This window comes from Myodes glareolus, chromosome 16, assembly GCF_982192425.1.
Source record: "Myodes glareolus chromosome 16, mMyoGla1.1, whole genome shotgun sequence".
Classification (NCBI taxonomy): Eukaryota; Metazoa; Chordata; class Mammalia; order Rodentia; family Cricetidae; genus Myodes; species Myodes glareolus.
The window spans coordinates 24,627,599-24,650,536 of record NC_142041.1 but is presented as its reverse complement, the minus strand read 5'-3'; the positions used below and the strand labels follow the sequence as shown (position 1 = coordinate 24,650,536).

Sequence of the window (22,938 nt, the reverse complement as noted above, 5' to 3'; positions counted from 1 at the left end):
TCAGTCCCAGTCTGTCTGAAGCTTCAGATATGTTTCACAAGTTGGGTCTATTCCAGATTAAGAAGGCAAAACAAAATGTAAAGTTGGGCAAAAAATTTAACACAAAGTAAATGAATGTAAATGAAGTTGGGATTATTATAAATTGTCAGACCTAATTACTGAAGTTTATATTTTTGTTCAAAATGTTAATAAGTTCCAGCATGGTGGGCACATGCCTTTTTCAGCACTTGTAAAGATGGAGGAACTCAGTGAGTTTAAGGCCAACATGGTCTACATTGGGAGTTTCAGAACAGCTAGGACTACATTGAGAGATCTTGACTCAAACCACAAAACCAAAGCCCAAACATATTAATAAAGTAGAAGTATTAAAACTTAAGTAAATATTAAAATGTGACTGTGATTTGTAAGCTTACGCAGTAAAGAAATGACAGTAAACTTTAATCTTAGAATTTTAGAAGACAGAAAACCCATGCAGAAGGAACTCTCGCCATTCTCCTTAAATCACAGGGTTCTAGTTCTCTTTATGACATCACCTTTCCACATCCCCAAACTTAGGCCCTGGCAAGTCACAAGTGGGAGAAATGTCTATACCAAGATTGTAAGTCTTTCATATTATTTTGTCTTTGCTGTAAAGTGATGCTCAGCATATTGTTACTAAGTCAATAATAAACACGGGAGAAGGCTTTAATAAGGACCTCATTCATGAGCAATAGTGTTAGCTACTCTGATGTAAAATGTATTTGTTCTACTTCAGTAAAATCTATGGACTTGGACTTTTGTTTCTTTTTTCTAGAAGTCTTAATTTTATCTCACAAATTATTCAGAGATTATCAAATGACATAGTGAATTATTGTTAACTTGGAACTTATCATCTCTCTCTGAGCCACTTAAAAATTTCTGTCCAAATAATTTAGGAAAAAAACTAGATAGATAGATAGATAGAGAGATAGATAGATAGATAGGTAGATAGATAGATAGATAGATAGATAGATAGATAGATAGATAGATAGATAGATAGATAGATAGATAGATAGATAGATCCAGTACCTTTAAATTATTTAAAACTTCGTGAAGAAAACCTGAAGGTAAGATGAAAGAATGGAATTCTGGAATATAAAAAAGGCAGGTCTTTTTAAACATTTAACAATTCCTGTAAATTGTAGGTGATCTGTTCTGTATAAATGTGATTATCAAAGAAACTTTCTTGTGTCTACTTCTTTGGAATATATTGTTGCTAAAGAAGAGTCTGAAGATGCTCTGCATGAATTTGTCATGAATGTGTCTAAGTTTTGATAGATCTGGTTACATAAAACTAAGCACTCTTCTGGAAAATAACATGCTATCCTGGAACTCATTCTGTAGACCAGAGATCTGCCTGCCTCTACTTCCCTTGTCTGGGTATTGTATCACATTGATAGGAAAAGCATATAAGGCAAGCTCTATAGTATTAATCACCACCATTTTACCCCTACATCTCTGACATCAGCCTTTCTATCTTTTATCTTTGAGATCATCTGTTCCTTGTCTTCTTTTTCTCTTTCTATTAAAAACTATAATAATATTTACTTGAAAGTTTCCATTTCCCACCCTCCTCCCATCACCCTCCCACTCCCCCCTCCCCCTCCTCCTCCCTCTCCAACCCTAAGAGCAGTCAGGGCTTCCAGCCCTGTGGGAAGTTCAAGTTCCTCCCCCCTCCCTCCAGGTCCAGGAAGGTGAGTATCCAAACAGACCGGATCCCAAAAATCCAGTATATGCAGAGGAAACAAGTCCCAGTGTCATTGTCAATGGCTTTTCAGAAAGGCTCCTGGCCAGCCACATTCAGAGAATCCGGCCACATTCAGAAAATCTGGTTGGATCACGTGCTCGTACAGTCCCAGTCCAACTGGCCTTGGTGAACTCTCATTAGATCAGTCCCCTTGTATCAGTGGGTGATTGCACTCCTCGCGGTCCTGAGTTTTTTTTTTTTTTTTCATGTTCTTCCTCCTTCTGCTCCTCATTTGGACCATGGGGGGCTCAGTCCGGTGCTCCAATGTGGATCTGAGCATAAGGACAGGAGTCTAACCAGAATACAGGTAGCTGTCATTAGTGTGTGCATGCTTGGTTATAATCGCAGGGCATGGAAGGCAAAGACAGAATTGGTAGAGAAAGCTAGTTAGACTCACTGAATCAGTGAGCTCTGGGATCAGGTGAAATACCATGTTTCAATACATATTGAAGACAATCATTGAGTTTGACTTTCTAATGTATATAAATATATATACACATGCACTTACATCAACATGCACTTTTACCTGCACATAATACAGACATCCATGCATATGTATAAAATATACACATACATATTCAACTAATAAATTAAAAACTGAGATACGAGGTATGTAATTAATACTCAGATTCAGTCAGATTAACAACTGATATCCTTTTGTTACATAGTAGAACATTATAGGACAATCATACTAATGCATATTACCATTGATCTCTGTTTAAACAAAAAAGTTAAATAAAATATTGCTTCCTTCTAATAAATATTTCCCTATGATTAAATCAGGTAAGCTAGAAGTTATTAATGGAAATCTGTTTACAAAATACCTTATTAATTTGTTTTATTTTTCTAGATTATGTGCACAGTGTAATTCTTTGTCAATACTTAGAGAGCACAATGACAGTCCTGACACATACACATGCACACATACAAATATTATTTAACGACCTAGATTTTGTTAAATTATGAGAAGATATTATTTGATCTAGTTAAACATGGGTTATAAAGTGATATCTTAGTTAAATGTCAATTCCAAGAAAAGTGCTATGACTTCAAAAAATAACTTGATCAGTGTTTTAAAGATTAATTTAAAAAGATTCTAAAATTCTGGATGTGACAAGAAGGTAGGTAAGTATATATGTATCTTTCTTTTGCACATAAGTATTCTTCTCATCCTAACTTAGTTTTGTTAAGGTTGGAATAATTTGTTCATCCCTACTGTCCTGTAGATGAAATCAACTCGCATAATAAGGAGAATCCAATAATTGTCTAATAGATGGTGATTTTTTACATATAATAATGATCATTTGATATATGATAATTGTCTAAAAATTTTTAAATTTTCTTTTATTTTAATAGCCTAAAAGTTACATATGGACCATATGATAATTATATTCCAGGTAAGATTAAGTTCAATATTTATTTTTTGAATGTAAGATTTTATTTTTAAATATTTTTCCTTTCTATTGAGAAGAAATTATTTTTGCTTTTCCTGATTACAATTTTCCTTCCTTCTACTCCCCCTTCAACAGGATCTAGTCCCTTTCTGTCTCTCACTAGAAAAAACAGGCTTCTAAGAGATAAATATAAAACTTAACAAAATAAAATAAAGTAACAAAAAAACCCACCATCCAAGTTGGATAAGTTGTATCAACAAAACCAAAAGAACCCAAAATAAGGCCCAAGAGTTAGAGACCCACTCATTCACAGAGGCAGGAGTCCCATTAAAATCTCGAAAATACAAGTGTAGTATACAGTCAAGGACCTGGTGCAGACCTGTGCAGGCCTTGTGATTGCTGATTTAGTCTCTATGAGTTTATATGACCTTTGTGAAGATGAAGTTGATATCTTGGTGACCTCCATCCCTTCTGACTTTTCCACTTTTCCATTTCATTTTCCATGGGTTTTCTGAGCCTTGAGGAGAGGAAGTTGGTACACACATCCCACATCCCATTTAGAATGACTATGTGTTTCTCTCTCTCTGTCTGTCTGTCTCTCTCTCTCTCTCTCTCTCCCTCCCTCCCTCCCTCTCCCCCTCTCTCTCCCTCCCTCTTTCTCCCTCTCTCTCTCTCTTCCCCCTCTCCCTTCTTCTCCCTCCCTCCCTCCTTCTCTCTCTCTCTCTCTCTCTCTCTCCCCCCCCCCCCGTCTCTCTCTCTCTGTCTCTGTCCCTCTCCCTCTCCCTCCCCCCGTGTGTGTGCATCTTTGTATTTGTTTCCGTCTGTGGAAGGAAGCATCTCTGATGATAGCTAAACAAGGCACTGATCTATAAGTATAGCAGAATATCATTAGGACATTAGGAGTCATTTTATCACTGTTCTTCCTTTTTATCACTGTTTTTCTTCCTTTTCCTTTAATAATATTTGTTTTCATCTTAGCTCTTTGGGCTATCTAGTATCTGGATCTTAGTCACCAAGCAAATTTGGGTATGGGTTCTATCTCATGGACTGGGCCAATCAGATATTAGACCATTATTCCTACAAGTTTTGCCTGATTAATTTTAGACATGTGTTTATTATCTTCAGATTAAAGTCATATAAGCTACTGTGGTCTCTAATTAATATGCTATGTTTATTTCCCAAAAAACCTTTCTCATGGGCACAGGGAACACATTTCATATAGGTACATATTGTATAGATAAGGTTTTAAATTTTCTAAAATACTCTCATTTTAGAAATAATATTACATGCGGTCTTGAATTTGAAAAGTGATGAAGAAATTGAATGAATACTTTTAGTCCAGAATCTTTTACTGAATTCCATGTTGTTTATATTTAGCTCATATTACTAATATAAAAATATAGAAATATAATATAATATAAAAAATATAGAAAAAGGAAAATCTGTTTAATATTGAAAGGCTTTTAGTAGCAGCTTGTTTTCTCTCTTCAATTAAACTTCATTATGACATTCATTCTGCACATTTGAGCACTGATCCTAATGTCCTTTGGAAAGTAGCAAATCTTTTCTCTAAAATTTGAATATTTCATGTGCACTACGACAGTGTTGGTGTTCTTCATTGACCTCAGTTGTCACTGAAGCACCCGAAAATTTCTATTGCTATTTCTGGTAACATTTCTGTCTCAATCCCATTTTCTATTTGTTTACCATTTTTCTTTATTAAACAAACTTTCTATAATAGCATATCTTTTTAATATGCTACACGTCTTCTTACAGCTGAAAAAGGGAATGTTAACTGACAGGATTTTAAACCTGTAATTCAAGCACGTATTTTCTGCATATGTTATATGAAGCAATGTGCTAAGTTCTTTGGTGACTACAGAATAATTTACCACATTATCTTTCTGATCTAGATTATATTCAAAGCAAAAGAACACATGGCTAGAATCTAAACTGGAAGAGACAGCAATATTGAAATGGGAGCAATAATACTGTTTTTTTTTCCTTTATGTTATAGGCCACACTGATTTCATTATGGGGACTTTATATAGTTACTGATCAAATTCATTATTTATTTTAAAATTGGTCAGTTAGAAAATAAGAGTTTCTCATTTTGATCACTGAAAACTTTATACTATCAAATAAATGAATCTGTAATTTGCATCATTTATTTATTTGTATGGTATATGCACTATGGGGCACTTCAGTTCAGACAAGATTCTATTTATAGCAAAGCATATGTTGTCTGTCTTATTTTAGTCAGTGAATTAAGTAAAAAATCATGGAATCAGCAGTACTTTTCCCTGGCATTTCCCAAACCACCAAGACCAGGAAAGAAACGGAGATCACTACCTTCCCAGTTACATAACAATACAGCTCCTGTGAGTATATGAAAATAGCATGTATATATTAATAATAACTACTTAGAAATAATAATCTTGCAAAGTCATAAATACATTGCTAACTGCCCTATGTGGGTGAGGGCTGACATGAGTCCTCTCATGGTGGACATATTTTACTTAATTGCCACCCCTATTTCATTATTGACCATAGCTTATTGTATGCTACCTGTTCATTCAGTACTCGCACTGATAATATATTGTTTACAGAGTAAAAAAAACGAGTCAAGATACTTTAATTCACAATTAGTATGAATAGCTAGGGAATGTTCCCCAGATACACAGCCTCACAGTAGCTTCTCCTAAGAATGAAGAGAGTTTCTAATGTGTTATGCATCACTGGCGGTCTCTAACAAATTTTAATGTTAAATCTTAAAGAAAAATTTTGGTTCCTCTAAATTGAAGCAGACCACAAGTAAGGACATAATTGCTCATTACTTTAAATTATAATGAAGTTCAAATTGGAATAGACTTTAAAATCCATAATTGATCCACTGTTTTTCTACACAGATTTTGAAAATATTCAAAAATATTTCAGTTTGAAATTAAAATATGTATGTGTTATCTTACTGTTAAAGGCTATATAACATGTTTTTTTTTCCTTATGATTCTTACCAATATTGAGGTAATTGATGAACAAAAATTAGGAATTCACAGACCACCATTATGGATGCACCGTTCTCTGATGAAAATTTCCGAGAGACCATCTGTTTATTTAGCTGCCAGGAAGGGTCTTCCACTGAAATCAACTCGTTCTGGCAAGGGAGAGTCTAAAGAAGCAAGCCCACACAAACCTTCGTCTTCAGAAAAAACAAAGAAAGAAGAGAAAGTGAAGAAAGATGAGCCTGCAGCAAAAGAGAAGGCAGTGTTAAAGATAACCAAGGAAGAAAGTTCCAAACAAGGTGATAAGAAAAGTTCAAAGGAATCCCAGAAAGATAAGGTGTCAGCTTCAGAATCTGAAGGTGAAAAGGCTGGTAAAAAGAAAGAAGCCAAAAAAGGTAAGAAGGAACCAAAGGAAAAAGGATCAGTCTCAGAATCTGAAGGTGAAAAGGCTGGTGAGAAGAAAGAAGCCAAAAAAGTTAAGAAGGAACCAAAGGAAAAAGGATCAGTCTCAGAATCTGAAAGTGAAAAGGCTGGTGAGAAGAAAGAAGCCAAAAAACGTAAGAAGGAACCAAAGGAAAAAGGATCAGCCTCAGAATCTGAAAGTGAAAAGGCTGGTGAGAAGAAAGAAGCCAAAAAACGTAAGAAGGAACCAAAGGAAAAAGGATCAGTCTCAGAATCTGAAAGTGAAAAGGCTGGTGAGAAGAAAGAAGCCAAAAAACGTAAGAAGGAACCAAAGGAAAAAGGATCAGTCTCAGAATCTGAAGGTGAAAAGGCTGGTGAGAAGAAAGAGGCCAAAAAAGGTAAAAAGGGGTCAAAGGATAAACTGTTACTCTCAGAGTCTGAAGGTGAAAAACCTGGCGAGAAGAAAGATGCCAAGAAAGATAAAAAAGGGACAAAGGAAAAGGAGAAAGTAGCCTCCGAATCTGAAAGTGAAAAGTCTGGTGGGAAGAAAGATTCTAAAAAAGGTAAGAAGGAGCCAAAGGGCTCCAAGGATACACCTACAGATTCAGAAGCTGACAAGCCTGGTGAAAAGAAAGGAAACAAAATTTCTAAAAAGGCTTCAAAGATCAAAGATACACCTCTAGATTCTGAAAGTGAGAAGGGAGATTTAAAGAAAGAGGGCAAGAAAGAAGGCAAGAAGAAGGAAAATAAAAAGGAGAAGAAGGCAGGAGATTCAAAGGAGGATAGTAAGAAAGACAAGAAAGACAAGAAAAAAGACAAGAAAGACTCTGCAGGTGATTCCGCTGATTCAAAGAAGGAGGAAAAGAAGGCAAAGAAAGAGAAGAAGGGAAAGTAGTCTTGGATGAGAACTCAACCTGTACGTAGAACTCCAAAGTATATTCAGTGAAGCTACCTCCGTAGTCTTAGAATGAGCCCATGAGATAGAAGAAGAGTGCAGTAAATTAATCAAATAATCCTTAGAGAAGAGAAAACATAATGTGAAATGAAAATATAGCCAGTGTTAGAAAAACAAAAAAAAGACTAAGACAAATACTTAGGATTCATTGAATGACGTGGAAGATACCTATTCTAAAATTATAGCTATGGAGTTTTAAAAGTAAAATCGCTAGAGACATTCAAGAATACGCAAATAAGAATCCAGAAAACATAGATATAGAAACAAACAAAATTACCAGTATTCAGTAAGGACTTTGCTAAAATAGAAAAGAAAAAGAAAAAAACTCCAAGAAGGCTTAATGTTGTCTCTAGATTTAATGATGTAAAGCTAAGTTGAGTTTCTACAATTAAAGAAATGAGATGCCCAAGAAAAAAAATCAATGTTTAGAAAATAGAGTTTGAGTTGAACAAATATCCATGATGGCTTTAGGGAGAAAACACAGAGGAGGAAGGGAGCAAGAGAGTGAGTAAATAAGGCAGGAAGGAAAAGACTTTAAAAAAAGATAAGACAGGCAAGGACCATCATTATAGAAAGAAGACAAAGAAAACCTTGAGTTTGCAGGACCATCTAAGTTTGAAGTGACCACAAGATTGAACCACTTGTAATTCCTGATGGACGTTCTTGGTAAGTTAGCTTTGTGTTATTTTAATCCAATTTGGATTTAAAATAATTTAACCAACTGCTAGATTAAATTGATACTTAAGGTTCTTATACTCGACTCTCTAACTTTTATTTTAGATTTTTATTTTATGATATTTGGATCTTCTAGTTATAAGAAATGCATGCCTATCACCAAACAAATGGATTATTTTAAAATGTCCATTTAAAGGTTAAGAGAAATGCAAATCTTTTTGGTACAGAGAGATTGTGACCTTAAAGTTACAATCACTTGTTATAAGAGAAGAAATCTTGCCACCTCTCTTTTAAGGCTGCCAAAAGGTTATCAAAACTCTCCATATTGTCAAATTCAGCAGCTGGGTGACTTTGCAATAGCACTTTCCCACCCATATCATTTCTGTTATTACATCTACTCTGGAAGCTTTATAAGTCAGTGAATCCTATGTTTTAACCCAGTACTGACTTCATTCAAGTACAAAGTCACAAATGAAGATGTTTCAGACAGTCTATTGATTGCCACCAGGCACCTTCAAACCAAAAGAACCATAAAGAACATTTGATATCTGTACCACGGATCATTGCTTCCCAAATCTTGATGCTGCAATCCTAAATCATGGCCTCTTCTGAAGCTGTTAACTCATCCTTACTAGGTTTCCTTCGTTCTAATTGCTGCTCTATATCGAGAAAATTTAAATTTGTCAGTTCCACCTTTCTGATGTTTCCACACTCACAGTTCAACCAAACATTAGCTTTTGCCTGGTGACCTCAAAGTCTTCTAAACACAGGTAAAGTTCTTTGGACCGTCCCTCCACAGTACTCCACATGCATCCTGTTATCCAGGCATAAGCCATCTGTATCCATTCCCTTTCTTGTTATTGTGAGAGCATATTTTACAGAAGCTATTTGGGGAGGTGTTTATTTTGTCCTGTGGTTTAAAGGCACAGTTCATCATGACTTTCAGAGGTGTGAAGTGGCTAGTCTCACTGAGTCTGTAGTGAGAAAGCAGAGGAGGGAAAGAAGTCAGGCTGAGCTATGGAAATTCGAGGCCTGTCCCAGTTACCTACTTCCTTCAATTATTTCTTTACCTCTTGAAGTTCTACAGTCTTCAGACTTGTACTACCAGCTGAGGACTCAGTTTCAGCACATAAACCTGTGAAAGAAATCCCATACTAAACACATACCACCACCAAGTCTATTCAGGCCCAATGCTTGTAATCTATTAATGTTACATTTTGCATAAACATTTCCTCTAACTTATAAGGTCTTTCATTGATTTTCTCTGAAACTGTTTCTAGGTCTTCATCTGGCACCATTATTGCTTTTCTACATCATGCATTTGGCACATTGCTTTAGTTCTATATTTGACAATACCTCATCTTATGATAGTAACACACACTTATTCTTTATCCTGAAGGCAATTCTCTGGACCTTTGCATTGTCAATACCTTCTAAATTGTCTTTCTCAGTTCACTTCAATGGATTAATTATGTGATTTTTTATGTTAATAGCAAAACAGAGCATGCAGGACTGGATGCTTGCAGCCAGTTGTACATGCATTGAGTCCCATATTTCCAGCATCTCCTTTCAGAGTGGTGCCTTTGTTATAATAATTCATGAGTCTTCACTAACAAATCATTTTACCAGCATTCATACTTTTCATTTGCATTCTCTCGACTATGTATATTTTATGTATTTTGAAAAACTTGTAATGGCAGTTTCTGTGGGTACAGAAGTGGTTTTGCAAACACTGTTTTCTACCCATTCATCTTTCTTTCCATTCTATCCTTTGGAAACCATTAATGTCATCTTATTATTTTTGGCTTTTCAGAAATCCCACATAGTTAGAATTATGAATCTTACAGCCTTTACAGACAGTTAAAGCAACAGATATTTAAGTTTCTTCCATGTCTTTTCTTCATGGGCTGATAATTCATTTCATTTTAGACCGAAAAATAATAATATATCTTAACAAGCAATAGATTATCTATAACTGCTCAACAATGCCCTGATTATTTCTGAGATTTGGTAGTTTCTAATACAGCAACTATATAGCTATTCAAAATTTTCTGTGAAGATTTATTGTGAAGGTAAACACATACTTTCATATTCATATACATATATACCAATATGCTTACATTAGAAACTGCCAAACTTCCAAAAAGCTTATAAAATTTTGTACTTATAGCCCTCTGTTATCACCACACTACTATAGACAGAAGTTTCTGACCTGCCCAGTCTCATAGCTGTTCAGTACCAAAGAACACATAAAGGCTTATATTAATTATAAACTGTTTGCCCTATTAGCTCAGTCTCATCATTAACTAATTCTTACAACTTAAAATAACCCATAATTCTTGTCTATGTTTAGTCACGTGGCTTTCAACCTTTTCTTAGTAAGGTATTCTCATCTTGCTTCTTCTGTGTCTGGCTGGTGACTGTCTCTCTGCCTTTCCTCTTCACAGAATTCTTTTAGTCTGATCATCTCGCTTGTACTTCCTGCCTGGCTACTGGCCAAGCAACACTTTCTTAAACTAATACAAGTGACAATTCTTTACAGTGTACAAGTGTATTATCCCGTAGCACTCTGCCTTTCTTCACTGCTGTCAGTTTGCTCTGTTTTGTTCATCCAGATTAGGATGTACTGGTATTTCCTTGCTCGAGTTTGGGTTTTTCTCATCAGGTATACTCTGGAAGATTTTACATTTTGTTTTGGGGATTATACATAAAAGTGTTTGCCAAGATCCTTGTTCAAAATGTTCCCTTTACTTTTTCTTATTATGATTTTTATAGCTTTCAGGCCTTAAATTTAAGTCTTTCATTCACTTTAAGTTTATATGTATTCTGACTCCTCTCTTGTGCATATGGACCTCCAGTTTAACTAACAGTTTATTAACGAGGTGATCTTTCATTTTTATATACCTATGGCATTGACATAAAGATTGTTGACTGTGCAACTGTATTGCAAACTCTGCGTTCAGTGTTCTGATGTCTCCAGTGATGGTCTGAGTGATAATTTCCCTCAGAGGGATCTGTATTTGAATACTTTCTCCCAGCTGATAGTGCTGATTTGGAGGTCTGGGAGATGTGGATTTTCTGGAGGAAGTGTGCCACTAGGGTTGGGATTGAGAATTTAAAGACTTGAGTCCATTCTAGTCTGTTCTCTCCTATTCATCAAATCTGATTTAAGTTTAGGTATGATATGAGTGTCCAATTTAACTCTTTGGCACAATAATGTGTAGTTCTCCCAATTATTCTTATTGACATAATCATGTGTTTTTTTTCTATTGTCCTTCTCTCAACTTTCTACAAAAGCTATTAGACAAGATTACAAAGGTTTGCTTCTGCTCCCTAATCTTTCCTATGACTTCATGTGTTCATTTTTATCCAGATATCATGCCATTTTAATTATTATAGGTTTTGAATAATGTATAAATTTGGCTAGTAAACACAGCTGTGATCTTTTTGCTAAAGATTTCATTGTTTTGTGTTTCATTCTTTGATTCCTGTTTGTATTATTTTAATTTAAGAGGAATTGTTTTGCAGTCCAGACTTTCTTCATTCCTATGACCTTAATGACTAACCCCAAGTGCTAGAATTATGTGCAAGCACTGACATGTCTGATAGTAGCCATCATTTTTGAGTTCCTTAATACATGATCTAAAAATTGCACTTCTGAACTAATACCCTGACACTTTTAAATTAGTACATCAGAAATGGACCTGAGTTTGTTTCTCAGTACAAGAGTCTTGAAGCTCACAGCTTACTGAAATTTTGGGCCAAAGGGATCTAATACCATCTTCTTTAGTCATTGAATTCTTGAATTCATGTGTACATACAGGTACATGGATAATGCAATATTACAAAAATAAATCTTCATTATCTTCCTTCTATGAAAAGAATCTATAACTCAGAAGAGAATGCAAGTGATGGAGGTTATCAAACAAAGGAACAGAAAATTTGGCCAAGGCAGCAAATATCTATTTAGACTACTTATCTGCATAGTACCTCTGAGAAGTAGTACTGAGAGAGAATATTTAAATGTACTTACCAAACACAGATTCACGCATACTACACACGCAAATGCACCCCCCCACATATATACTATTAACCGCTTAGCATATACATACACAAATATGTGTGTGTGTTTGGATGCTAATTGGTTAATTTGCCTGCTTAATTATGAAGAAAATATCTGTTGTGTTTTAACTTGTAAATAAGTTAAATTATATTTTACTAACTTGTGATTATAACAAAAATAAAATCATAATCCCTAGGATATGTATGTAACCATACATTTGTATATTTGTGTTCATGTGAAATCAAATTATTAGTTCTTGCTTTGGCACTTTTGTAACTTTTGTAGATATTTTTTAAAAAATTAGTCACTCACCCATACTCTGTAGTATAGTGCCCTTAATTTGGAATATATATTCATATGCATTATATTTGTTAGTCTATATCTTATACTCACAGTGACTTGCCAATACCATGATTGTGTGGTATATATATTAAATTTATGAAGTAGATTGCTATTGAAATAAAGTATCTCTTTTAAATGTTTTGAAGATATAACTAATTTGCTTTCTTAAAATTAAAATTACTATAGTATATTAACATTAGTCAACTTTAATGTGAGCATTAGGGAACATTACAAAAGAAAGATGCTATTTAGAAAAGGGCGTCCATGGTTATGATAGCAGGGACAATCAGTTCTAATTTAGAAGGAAGTTGCATTTAAAAGCTTGTGTGTTTGGTTGTAGACTGGCCTTTAATGACCTCTCAATCTCTTTTCTAAAGGGAAAAGGAGGAGGGGTGGATCTCAGAAAGATGGGAGGTGGTGGGGAATGGATCTGGGAGGAGTGAAGTGAGGAAACAATGTAGTTGGGAGGTAAGGAATGAGAGAAGAATAAATTAAAACAAAAAAGTTTAGCTTTTATTGTATTAACACTGAGTCTGAGGTCATCCCTAGCCACAAACTTAATCATGCCCCAATAACATTCTATTGTTCAAAGAATGGGGAATAAAGAGGATACTAAAATTGAAGAGATATCACCAGCTCTGCAAACAAGAAGCAACAACAACAGAAATTAATAACATCACTTGAGAAGTACAGCAGAACCCTGGCAGGAGAGATGTAAAGTTTTATTAAAAATCTATGGTATGTACTGAATTTAACTGTATTTACTGATTGCAGGTTTGCTTATTACTGATGTCATTCCTGACTTTTGCTCACTGATATACAAATCGCACTAAAATATCCTTCCAGTCTTTGTAAAATGTATTGATTTCTGAGAGGAGTTGAAATGCCGTAAGAGACTATCAGTTCAGTTGTGTGGAATTGAAATTGTGGCTTCCTATTAACACTATGGGAAGGAATTCAGCACGATGAACTCCTTTACATGGGAATCCTATGAGAGATTTGGATTATGACTTCAATTAAGTTGTAAGACTATTGAGAGAGAGAAACCGTCACAGACTTTCCCCATAAATATCTGTCTGCATATACTAGAAGAACTAGAAATAGCAGAGATATTCCTGTATCTAAATTTTTATTTCTAGCTCTCAGAATGTATCTACCATTTATGTAGATCTATCTAAATCAGTGTAGGAAATATAAATTATATATACATGTTCGAAAATGAAAACATGAAGACCTAATGTTTTAAAAAGGTCACTTTTCTAAATGTAAATTGAAATTAAAAGTTTGATATCAATTCAAAAATATCAGAGATGAGAAATTAAATATCTGACATTAGTAAGATATGATAACAGAACAAAAAGAATGTTGCTGAGTAGTAAGTAATTTGGTGCAATGCTTCTGTAGTAATATTTACAATGTGTATAACTGGAGTCCCCAGTGTATCAATGTGTTAGGTAAGTATTTTAGAGACAACGTCTGATACAAGAAGTTCTATAAGGGAGACAAAAATATGTCCTCATGAAAGCAGGCCACTTGGGTCTCCATAAGTCCAAACAGCTGTGAGGGTACAAATGTCTTTTCTACTTTTAGCGTGACACTTTTATGTCACATTATGTGCTTTTTTTTGCTCCACAGAAGTGAAATCACAATATTCAACAAACATCTTGGTAAGTATTTTTAAGGGTTAGATGAACATGTAGCATTGCAGTCTTCCAGAAAGAATATACATATCTATAACAAAAACATCTCACAAATTTTTTTCAAAGTAAAAAAAAATCTGCCTGATATCATACACAGCATCTATTGTAACATTAGAGGGCAGTAAGTCAGCACTCACTAAAATCATCTTAATTTGTTTTTATCCACTGCAAAATTCCTCTGAAGTGATTTAAAAATGATATCAGATACAAACGCTACACCTCAGCATGACACATACTTTTTAAGAATGTAATCGATGAAATGCATTCTTGAAAGTTGTTGAATTAATCTATAAAATAAAGAAATATAAGGTAATAATGTCTTGGAAAACCACTAATAGGTCCAGTTCGTTCTAACAGTCATTCATTAAAAATCAAAACTCACTCAACCACAAGCAGATGTCTGGTTGATGTGACTTTCATACCTGTAACACTGACCAAACTTTGTCGAGTATTTTTCTAAAATTTCTTTAATTGACTCGCTAACCACACAGTGAAATCAAATTCCACAAGATCTAGACATCAGCCTCTATGTAATGCATGCGGGCTCATGTTTTTCAGTTTACACACCTTGGATCTCTTGTCCTTAACACCAAGGTGTGGATAGTTTCTTTGTTGCTTCTGCTTAATTGAATTATGTCAATATTCTCTGTATTCTTATCAGAAGAAATCATCTAATACAATTTAAAGGTCAAAGAGCCTTTTGGTTCAGGCTCTGACTCTAGAGACACTGAAATCTCCAAATTGGTTTTACTTTGGCAGCAATGTCAAGTGATTTTGCTTTCCTTTCTCTCATATTGGATATTTATACATAGTTTAAGAAGCAGGTTTTATTTGGGTCTTGCTATTATCTTTCACGTAGCTTCCACTAAGTTGATTAAAGTTGTGACCTTTAGGCTTGAGAGGTGATTTAAGAGCATTTGTTGTCTAACGAAGGACTTTATTTACTGCTTATAAAACCAGTTTCATGAGTGATGACACCATCTTCCAGTTTCTGATGCTATTCACACATATGTGCACATGCCTGCTCACCACAGACACATGTATACACACAATTAAAAATAAAATACATTATCAATGAAAGCAAGTTTGTGATTTTTAAAAAATGTCAGGGAAATATGTGGTTCCTGTTCAGTCCATAATAAGTATTTTTCCCATAATTTCTGCTGAAGATTAGTCATGAATGAGGGTGAGTAGTCCCTTAAATAAGCAGATGCACACATGTGAATTGTGTGTGTGTGCACTCTACAGCTAGGTTCCTGAAATGCTTCTTCTCCTATAGCCTAGGATGTATCTAGTATCTAGCTGTAGGTTCTTGGCCTATGTGGTGGTTAGTGCCAGATCAGAGTTCCATTTTGTAGAAGTAGCCTGAAATCCAATCAGAAAGTGGTTGGTTACTCTGTGGTATTTGTGTCACTTTTGTCTACAATGACTGACTTCTGGACTTCACAGGGAAGTTGCACATGTAAAAATGCTGTGGCTATGACAGCACACCAAAGACCTGTACAAGACAAAGCTAAATGCAACATAGATGGGAGAGCTAGTGGCTATGTCTCACCCCTAGATATGTAGCCAATAGTACTTAACAGCTGCTGGGAAAGGGAGATTTAGTTTTCTTTAAAGGTTGGTAGGTCATGCTTCAGTAGATGGCAAAATATAAAAGAGTGCCTAGATAGCAGCATTGTAATTGGTGGGTTTTAACAATTACAAAGACAAAAAATGGTTTGGATATGGAATAAAAGTGGATCAGTAAGGAGTTTAGGGGAAAGGGTGAATATGACCAAAGTACAAAAATTGTAAAGACTATAAAAATATGTATTAAACCTTAATAAATAAAAGAAAAGAAAAGAAGAAATTGTGAAATACCAACAATCTGAATAAATGCCAACCTCAAGTCATCAATCCAGAAATGTCAACAAATGTGTACAAAAATTTCAGTATTTGATACCTATACGCAGAGGATAAGTTAAAGAACATCCCACTTATTCATGGTGAAAATGACTTCTGATTTTCCTTCTGGTCTAGACATACTATGCATAAAGCAGGACAATGTGATGTTTATTTATTTTAAGAATTTAAAGAATATTTTAAAAGGAATAAAATCAGAATGTCCTCAAGTGAAAATGGTCCTTTTTAAAATAAATGTAAGTGTGCAAATTACTTCCATGAGAAGTCACACCAAGAGGATTAGATTAAAAAGGACTTTATTTCTCCAGAATGTAAGCAACTGCTGTGAGTTCAGGGTCCTTTTAAAAACAAGAATTACCTTCAATTAAACTCAGCACATACTACAAGTGATGGTTGAGAGTAGATCAGACCCTGTAGTTCAAGTGTGCAATGTCGCTTTGCAAATATTAGATTCTGATGAATGGAAATCTGGCTTGTTTCCTAAGATTAATTTTCTTCTCCTTTCTTTGATGAAATCATAGTTGTCTTATAGTTATGACTTTAACATAAAAATAAATGCCAGGAAAAAAGTCTTTTTTTTAGACATCATGTTTAAGCAAAGTTAGTTTATTAAAAGCATAACTGAAAAAGCAAAAAGCACTCAATTACTGAAGGCATGGAGATCAGGGAAGAACTTTCTGTGGTACAGAGTCAGAGCTAAAATGTTGAATATCAGTTTCTGCGCCTCAGTATGGGGAAGAATACTGCAGCTGTAGCAATGCTGAGGTTCACTCCATTTTCCTAGAGATGCCTGGGCATTTAGAAATATAGAAGGAGCTAGAGCATACAGTGATGGAAACCCCTGAATGATTACATAGGGATGCTGTGAGGATTAAGGTTAAGATAAAAACAGAGTATCTTTCTACCTTTTTCAATGATTTTATTCCCTGCACACTTGCAACCAAATTGGGGGGGGGGGCTTGCTAGTACTAATTCATGTTGATTACATTTTCCTCACTTTTCAGAGATATAATTATATAATACTACTTATGAGCCTGTAGAGTAAAGGTTAGTCATACAATGCATCAATTTTAAATAATTGATTTAGGAATTTTTTCCTCCATGTCCCTGAACATGACAAAACCTTAATTACTCATTTAACAGACAAATGGGCTCTACTGATCTCAGCACCTGCTGCTAGGCCCTTTGATTTCTCACTGATACCAGTTTTAAAGAAGTAGAAGAATTTTCCTGTATGCAAAAATTATGTGCTACAAGACTCTGAGGAAGATTCTCAGATGTATTTACTTTTTCCTGGTCTACTCCCTCAACCATGACACTTATTTAAAGTAGTTTTCTTTTTGACTGCATGCTCCAAAAATCCATTTTCTCTTATATACTACTAGGATGGAAAAGGAGACAACAAGGAAGGAAGCAGAAGATACTAAAACACTACTTTCTTCTGTGACATATAAAACCCTTGGTTCTCCCAATGCACCTCGTAAACTTGACTTTATATTTTACTCTTCCAGAAGTTTGGATACTGAGGGAACAGAAAATGTCATTTAATTGTGATTTCAATGTTTTTCTCATATTTTAATCATTTCCCAGTAAGTCTGGAGTAGGGGCATACATTCTTTTTAGGTAAATATTCTTTTATTTTTACTACTCAATGTGAATCACTTATAGAATTTCAGTGAAACAAAATCCACATCATATGAACAAATTTTGCAATAGCTTAATAAACCTGAAATTCTTTTAAGTTTTACATGTTTTAATTTTTGATCAGTAAAAACATTTTTTTGTATTTCATAAGTTTAATAAACCTTTGCCTAATGAAATTCTGTAACATAAATATAAAGTCAAAATATCTTGGATTAATAAAGGAAAGGTTTGGGCAATCTCTCAGAATGTTAGGGAAGAAAGATAGCTGAACACTACAAAATTCTGGAACCATAAAATCAAGTATCAGGAACTCAGGACACAGAGTAACCTGAAGCTATAAAAACCTTCACGTTCATGCTCTCTGAGCACACACTTCTTAAACTTGCTTCTTTGAAGTTGATGGGTTTGATGTTATTATGCAGGGATGCTGAAAACTCATGGCTTCCCCAATTGTGGCCTGAAATAGCTTCCCTACTGAAGGCCTCATCACTATCTTTCTTGAGTCAGATCTAAATTTGAAGGGGTAAAATGTAGTTTCTCAGAGTCAACAGACTATATATGCATGTGCATGTGTGTGTGTGTGACAGAGAGACAGAGACAGAGAGACAGAGAGAGAGAAAAAAAAGGGAGAGAGAGACAGAAGCAAAGAGACAGAGACAGAGAGATGGAGATCACAAAGTTTAAGATACTAACGTTTTTGCTGCTGTTTCAATGGCAAATAACAATGCATTCTATATTAAGATTGCTGACATATTGATTAGAATATAGTACAGCAATGAATTGGAAATGATTGACTGAAAACTGTGTAATTAATTTCAGTTCAGTACTTGATGCTTAATCTAGAGCCACTAATTCATGTCACCTTATATTTAAGGTTTTATAATTTATGTTTAACACAAATACTGTGGATTCATTTGGATGGAAGACATTTGATAAAAAGTGAAAAATTTAATAGATAACATTTATAAGTTGCATATTAAATAAATGTCATGAATAATAAAAATGACAATGAAAATGAAAACACTATCCATTGCAATGCTAGCTCCTGTTCTGAAAATATTGTTTCAATTACTCACTGGATAAATTATACAATTAATAATATTAATTATAATAGCATAATTTTACATATGATAAAACTGAAACCGCAACTGAACTTTGCTTTTTAAGCAGTTTATACTTGTTCCTCTTGGGTATACAGAAGAAACTGAAATCAATGTGTGTGTGCTTGTATGTGTATGATGTGGAGTTTGTCTGTATGGCAGGATAAAGTCTAATTTTTATCACTATATGTTCTATTTTACAAAATAATGATAAACTATTTTAGTGACTAATGATAAACATTTCAAAAACCTATTATATTCATTAAGTACTGAAATATGGAGAACATTTAGACATTCTCCAATAGGGATAATAACTTAGACATAGTTCTTTAGTAAAGTAACAAGCACTTGGAAGAACTAAAATCATAGGGAAAAATTATGTCATCAGAATAAAAAAATCTGAAAAATCTCATTCTCCATCATATGTTTATGTAATATTCCTTAATGAAGGCAATTTTTCTAAATGTATGCAATTAGTTTGAGACTAGAGACAATGAATGATGTCTTCAGCAGGAATCTGGAAAGAAGCAGAGGGACACAGAAGAATTCACAAAGTTCAAGAGCAATTTAAAGACAGTGTAAGTTATTTCAAACTTCTGAAGTGAATGAACCAACCTATATAATTTAGAAACCAGCTAACCCAGAAAACAAGAAGCTTGTCTTCATTTGTTATTATGCTGTGCAGAGAGCATAATGTTATATTCCAATCAACTACTATCATGGATACTGGGACTTGTGAAAGTCGTTCATAAAGGTATCAGTAACAGAATGGTTTTCAGTGAATTAGAAAGTAATACTAAAGAAGGATATCATTCAAAATGACAGTGTAGCTATGGGGCTGTGTGCTTCCAATCAGAAGAGTGTTCTAACTCTTCAAAGAAGGATTTCCTGGGGTCTCCACATTAGGTTTTCAGTTAACATCAACACTACCAGCTTATACATATAAAAAGCTTATTGGTTTGGTTTTCTATACATTTGTTTTACACTATGAGGACAGAACATAATTCATTCTGCATTTTCCTATTTGTGCAATTGTTTTTCATTTGATTTGATTTAACATTGTTTTGGCACATGTTTCCCAAATACAAGAACACATAAAACAGTTACATATCAAATATATTTCACTCCTAGGACAGAAGTTTAATGACCAAGTACTTATCACTGAACTTTGCTGCTTCAGGGTAAGGGAACTTAGCTGTTCCAGAAAAGAGGTGACAGTCATTCTGTAATGGTACTTCAAACTAGATGAAGGGTGCAGAGTGGCAAAAATACAGAGGCCAAAAGAAGCTGACCAATTTTGGAAAATGGGACACAGAAAGATGGCTAAGAGGATCCGAACCATTAGTGCCGTTGTAACAGGAGTCAATTTCACAAGATGTGGGGAGAATCTAAAGCCATTACTCTGGGTTTATGCACTCACGCTTTCCAGAGTGTATGAGACACACACATGCAAAAAAAAGTTTATCTCTTGAAACTCACCAACCTAAGGCACATAAACATCCTAAAATTATGTTCAAGTTTTACATCTCTTTGTAGTATTTTTATGCAGTACCAATTCTTTAATCAGCATGTTGAGGAGGATTACTCAAAAATTTTGCAACATATATCTTTATCAAATGATGGAGAAATATCTCATGAAACTTGGAGAATTTTTTAAAAACTATGGGGAGAATAATTATCAATCATGAGGAAAATGGGTACAATCTCTGATTCTGTACACTTGTTTTATTATTTTGTACCATATGCCTTTAGGTCTATTTTAATAGCTGTTGGACAGTTGCTTATTAGTAAATGTACTGAGTGGAGGAACTGAGTGGAGAAACAAGTATCAATAGCTATGGTCTCCAAAAAGATGTACTGATTTCTAAGGAAGCGTAACTTCCATTTACAGATTCTATGACTGGAATAATATTTATACATAGTATCCAGTTTAGTACAGGATAACAATGAAACTTTGAAGTTTGTTGTTTAAACAGTTGATAACTGTTATCTTCTGGATAAATAGGTGATACTGCAGAGTGTGTTTGTGTGCGTGTGTTTGTGTACGTGTGTGTGTGTACAGTTTAAAAACTTGTAATTTTTTTCATAACCCATTATGATAATTTGTAAATATTCTCTTCTTAAAAGCCCTCAAATAGAAATTTTGTTTTTAATTTGGAGTTTAAGTCAATATAAAATAAAATCTACCTGAGTTTAAATCTTGAGGGGAAGAATGATGTGAATGTCAACCTCTGGGTTGTGACCCATTTGGGGAGTTCAGTGACCCTTTCATAGAGGCTACTTTTTAGATACTCTGTTTATCATATATTTACATTATGACTCAGAATAGTAGCAGAATTACAATAATGAAGTAGCAATAAATCAATTCTACGACTGGTGGTCACCATAGCATGAGGAAATATATTAATGGGTTGCAGCATTAGGAAAGCAGATAGCCACTGGTATAGCCACAGCATGGGGTAGTGTATTAAAGAATTGTGTTTTGGGAAGTCTGAAAGCCACAGGTCTAGACTATGTAAACTATACAGCAGTTTTCTACTCGGGCTAAAAATGTAACATCTTCAGGTGGTGAATTTCTTCATAAATTAATGTTATAAATCTCAAAATTCTAACTTTTATGATTTTTCAGTTATTGAGTATAAAAAGAAATAGCTCCCATCATTACCACATAGCAATTTTATGGCGAATCACAGAAAAACAGTTTCTAAAGAAAGGGTTTGGGTAACAACCAAGGAAATGATGCAGTTTAGCCTAGAGCTAAATGAAGCTAAATTAACAACATGGGAACACTATAAAGTGTTATTGTTGATTGGAGATGGAAATAAGGTCATGACTATTTATAGAAAGATCCAGGCTCACATAAAACACATTAAAAAGTTAAATGATGTATGTAGGATCATGGAAGTATTGATCCAGGTTTAACCTCTAGCATCTCAAACATATTTCCCTTGGGTGTTCCTGGGGCTCTCAGTAAACATGCTCAGTGTTATGAAGTGCTTCATCCTTCTAAACAGCTCACTTTGGTTTTAAATATTTTTTCACTATTAGAAAATGTCTCCCTTACATTTTATTATGAACTGCCTGATTCTCCTGAAATTCTAATTCAGTGTTTTATTTAGCATGGCAAATACAAATAGATATTTACTCCAAATGAATGTGAAGCCAGGCAATGGAAATATGGAGATTAACTCTAGCTACTGGTTCCCAGTACTAGTTCTGCCCAATCAATGATAGAAATATAGAGATTTTTTTTTTACGGATCTTTGTTCATCTGTAAATATAGTTATCAATGTAATCTATTATCAAATTCAGATATTTGATCTTCCAAGTATATGTATATTGATGCTCATTTCCATCTGATGCAGTTGCCATATAGGACTTATGCTTGACATTCGACGTTGCTCTTGTTTTATTGTATTCCAGGACTACCATGAAGATGTGTTCAATATCAACCACTCTGGAGGAATACAATTTCCCATTTGCTTGATTATCTTCATGTCTGTGAAGTTGCCAGGAAGCTCTAATTTTGAAATGAATGAATTTTACCATCAAATGAGAATATCCAATAAAAACATCTCTCTATGGATAAGGCTGCCTATGTTTCTACGTATTACAATTTAATATACAACCATGCATATGGCTCTCGCGGGCAGTGGCATTTGATTTTTATTGTTTTCTCTGGACTTTCCTTCATTTTTTTCCCCTGCTTGATAACACAGTAGAAGGAGGAGCCTGTTCTCCTTTCAGGGAATCTCCTTGTCTGACCCAGTGGGTTCTCAGTTTTATAATAAGGGCTGGCAAGAAACATCCAGGGTGCCCTCCAGACTTGTAGATAAGTGGTTATCATTATTCCCTAAGACCAGTTCCAAATTTTTCCATTTACTATTTTCCATTGGTAATCTCGGGCTGACTAGTGTCTAGTTTACACTTAAGTTAGTATGCTATAGAATCCCCTTGATTTGATATTCATTACTACACAGATCCTATGAAG

General features: G+C 34.5%; 1 protein-coding gene across 4 annotated transcripts; it reads left to right on the top strand.

Moving 5' to 3' along the window:
- The first annotated feature begins 478 nt into the window (after positions 1–478).
- Cylc2 (cylicin 2) lies at positions 479–22,536 on the top strand. 4 transcript variants are annotated; one of them, XM_085677158.2, is made up of 8 exons: positions 479–598; positions 3,122–3,162; positions 5,419–5,540; positions 6,184–8,184; positions 13,191–13,336; positions 14,234–14,265; positions 19,461–19,525; positions 22,371–22,536. In XM_085677158.2, exons 1-4 carry the CDS (start codon positions 582–584, stop codon positions 7,456–7,458), a joined length of 1,455 nt encoding a protein of 484 aa, XP_085533284.2. In that variant the 5' UTR covers positions 479–581; the 3' UTR covers positions 7,459–8,184; positions 13,191–13,336; positions 14,234–14,265; positions 19,461–19,525; positions 22,371–22,536. The 4 variants fall into 4 exon arrangements, with proteins under 4 accessions (XP_085533284.2, XP_085533285.2, XP_085533283.2 ...); XM_085677159.2 differs by having other exon boundaries at positions 19,458–19,525; XM_085677157.2 differs by lacking the exon at positions 19,461–19,525.
- Positions 22,537–22,938: the final 402 nt, after the last annotated feature.

Coding starts and splice junctions, on each gene's coding strand:
- Cylc2 (XM_085677160.2), top strand. Junction 3,163..5,418: donor ATATGATAATTATATTCCAG/GTAAGATTAAGT, acceptor GTCTTATTTTAG/TCAGTGAATTAAGTAAAAAA. Junction 5,541..6,183: donor TACATAACAATACAGCTCCT/GTGAGTATATGA, acceptor ACCAATATTGAG/GTAATTGATGAACAAAAATT.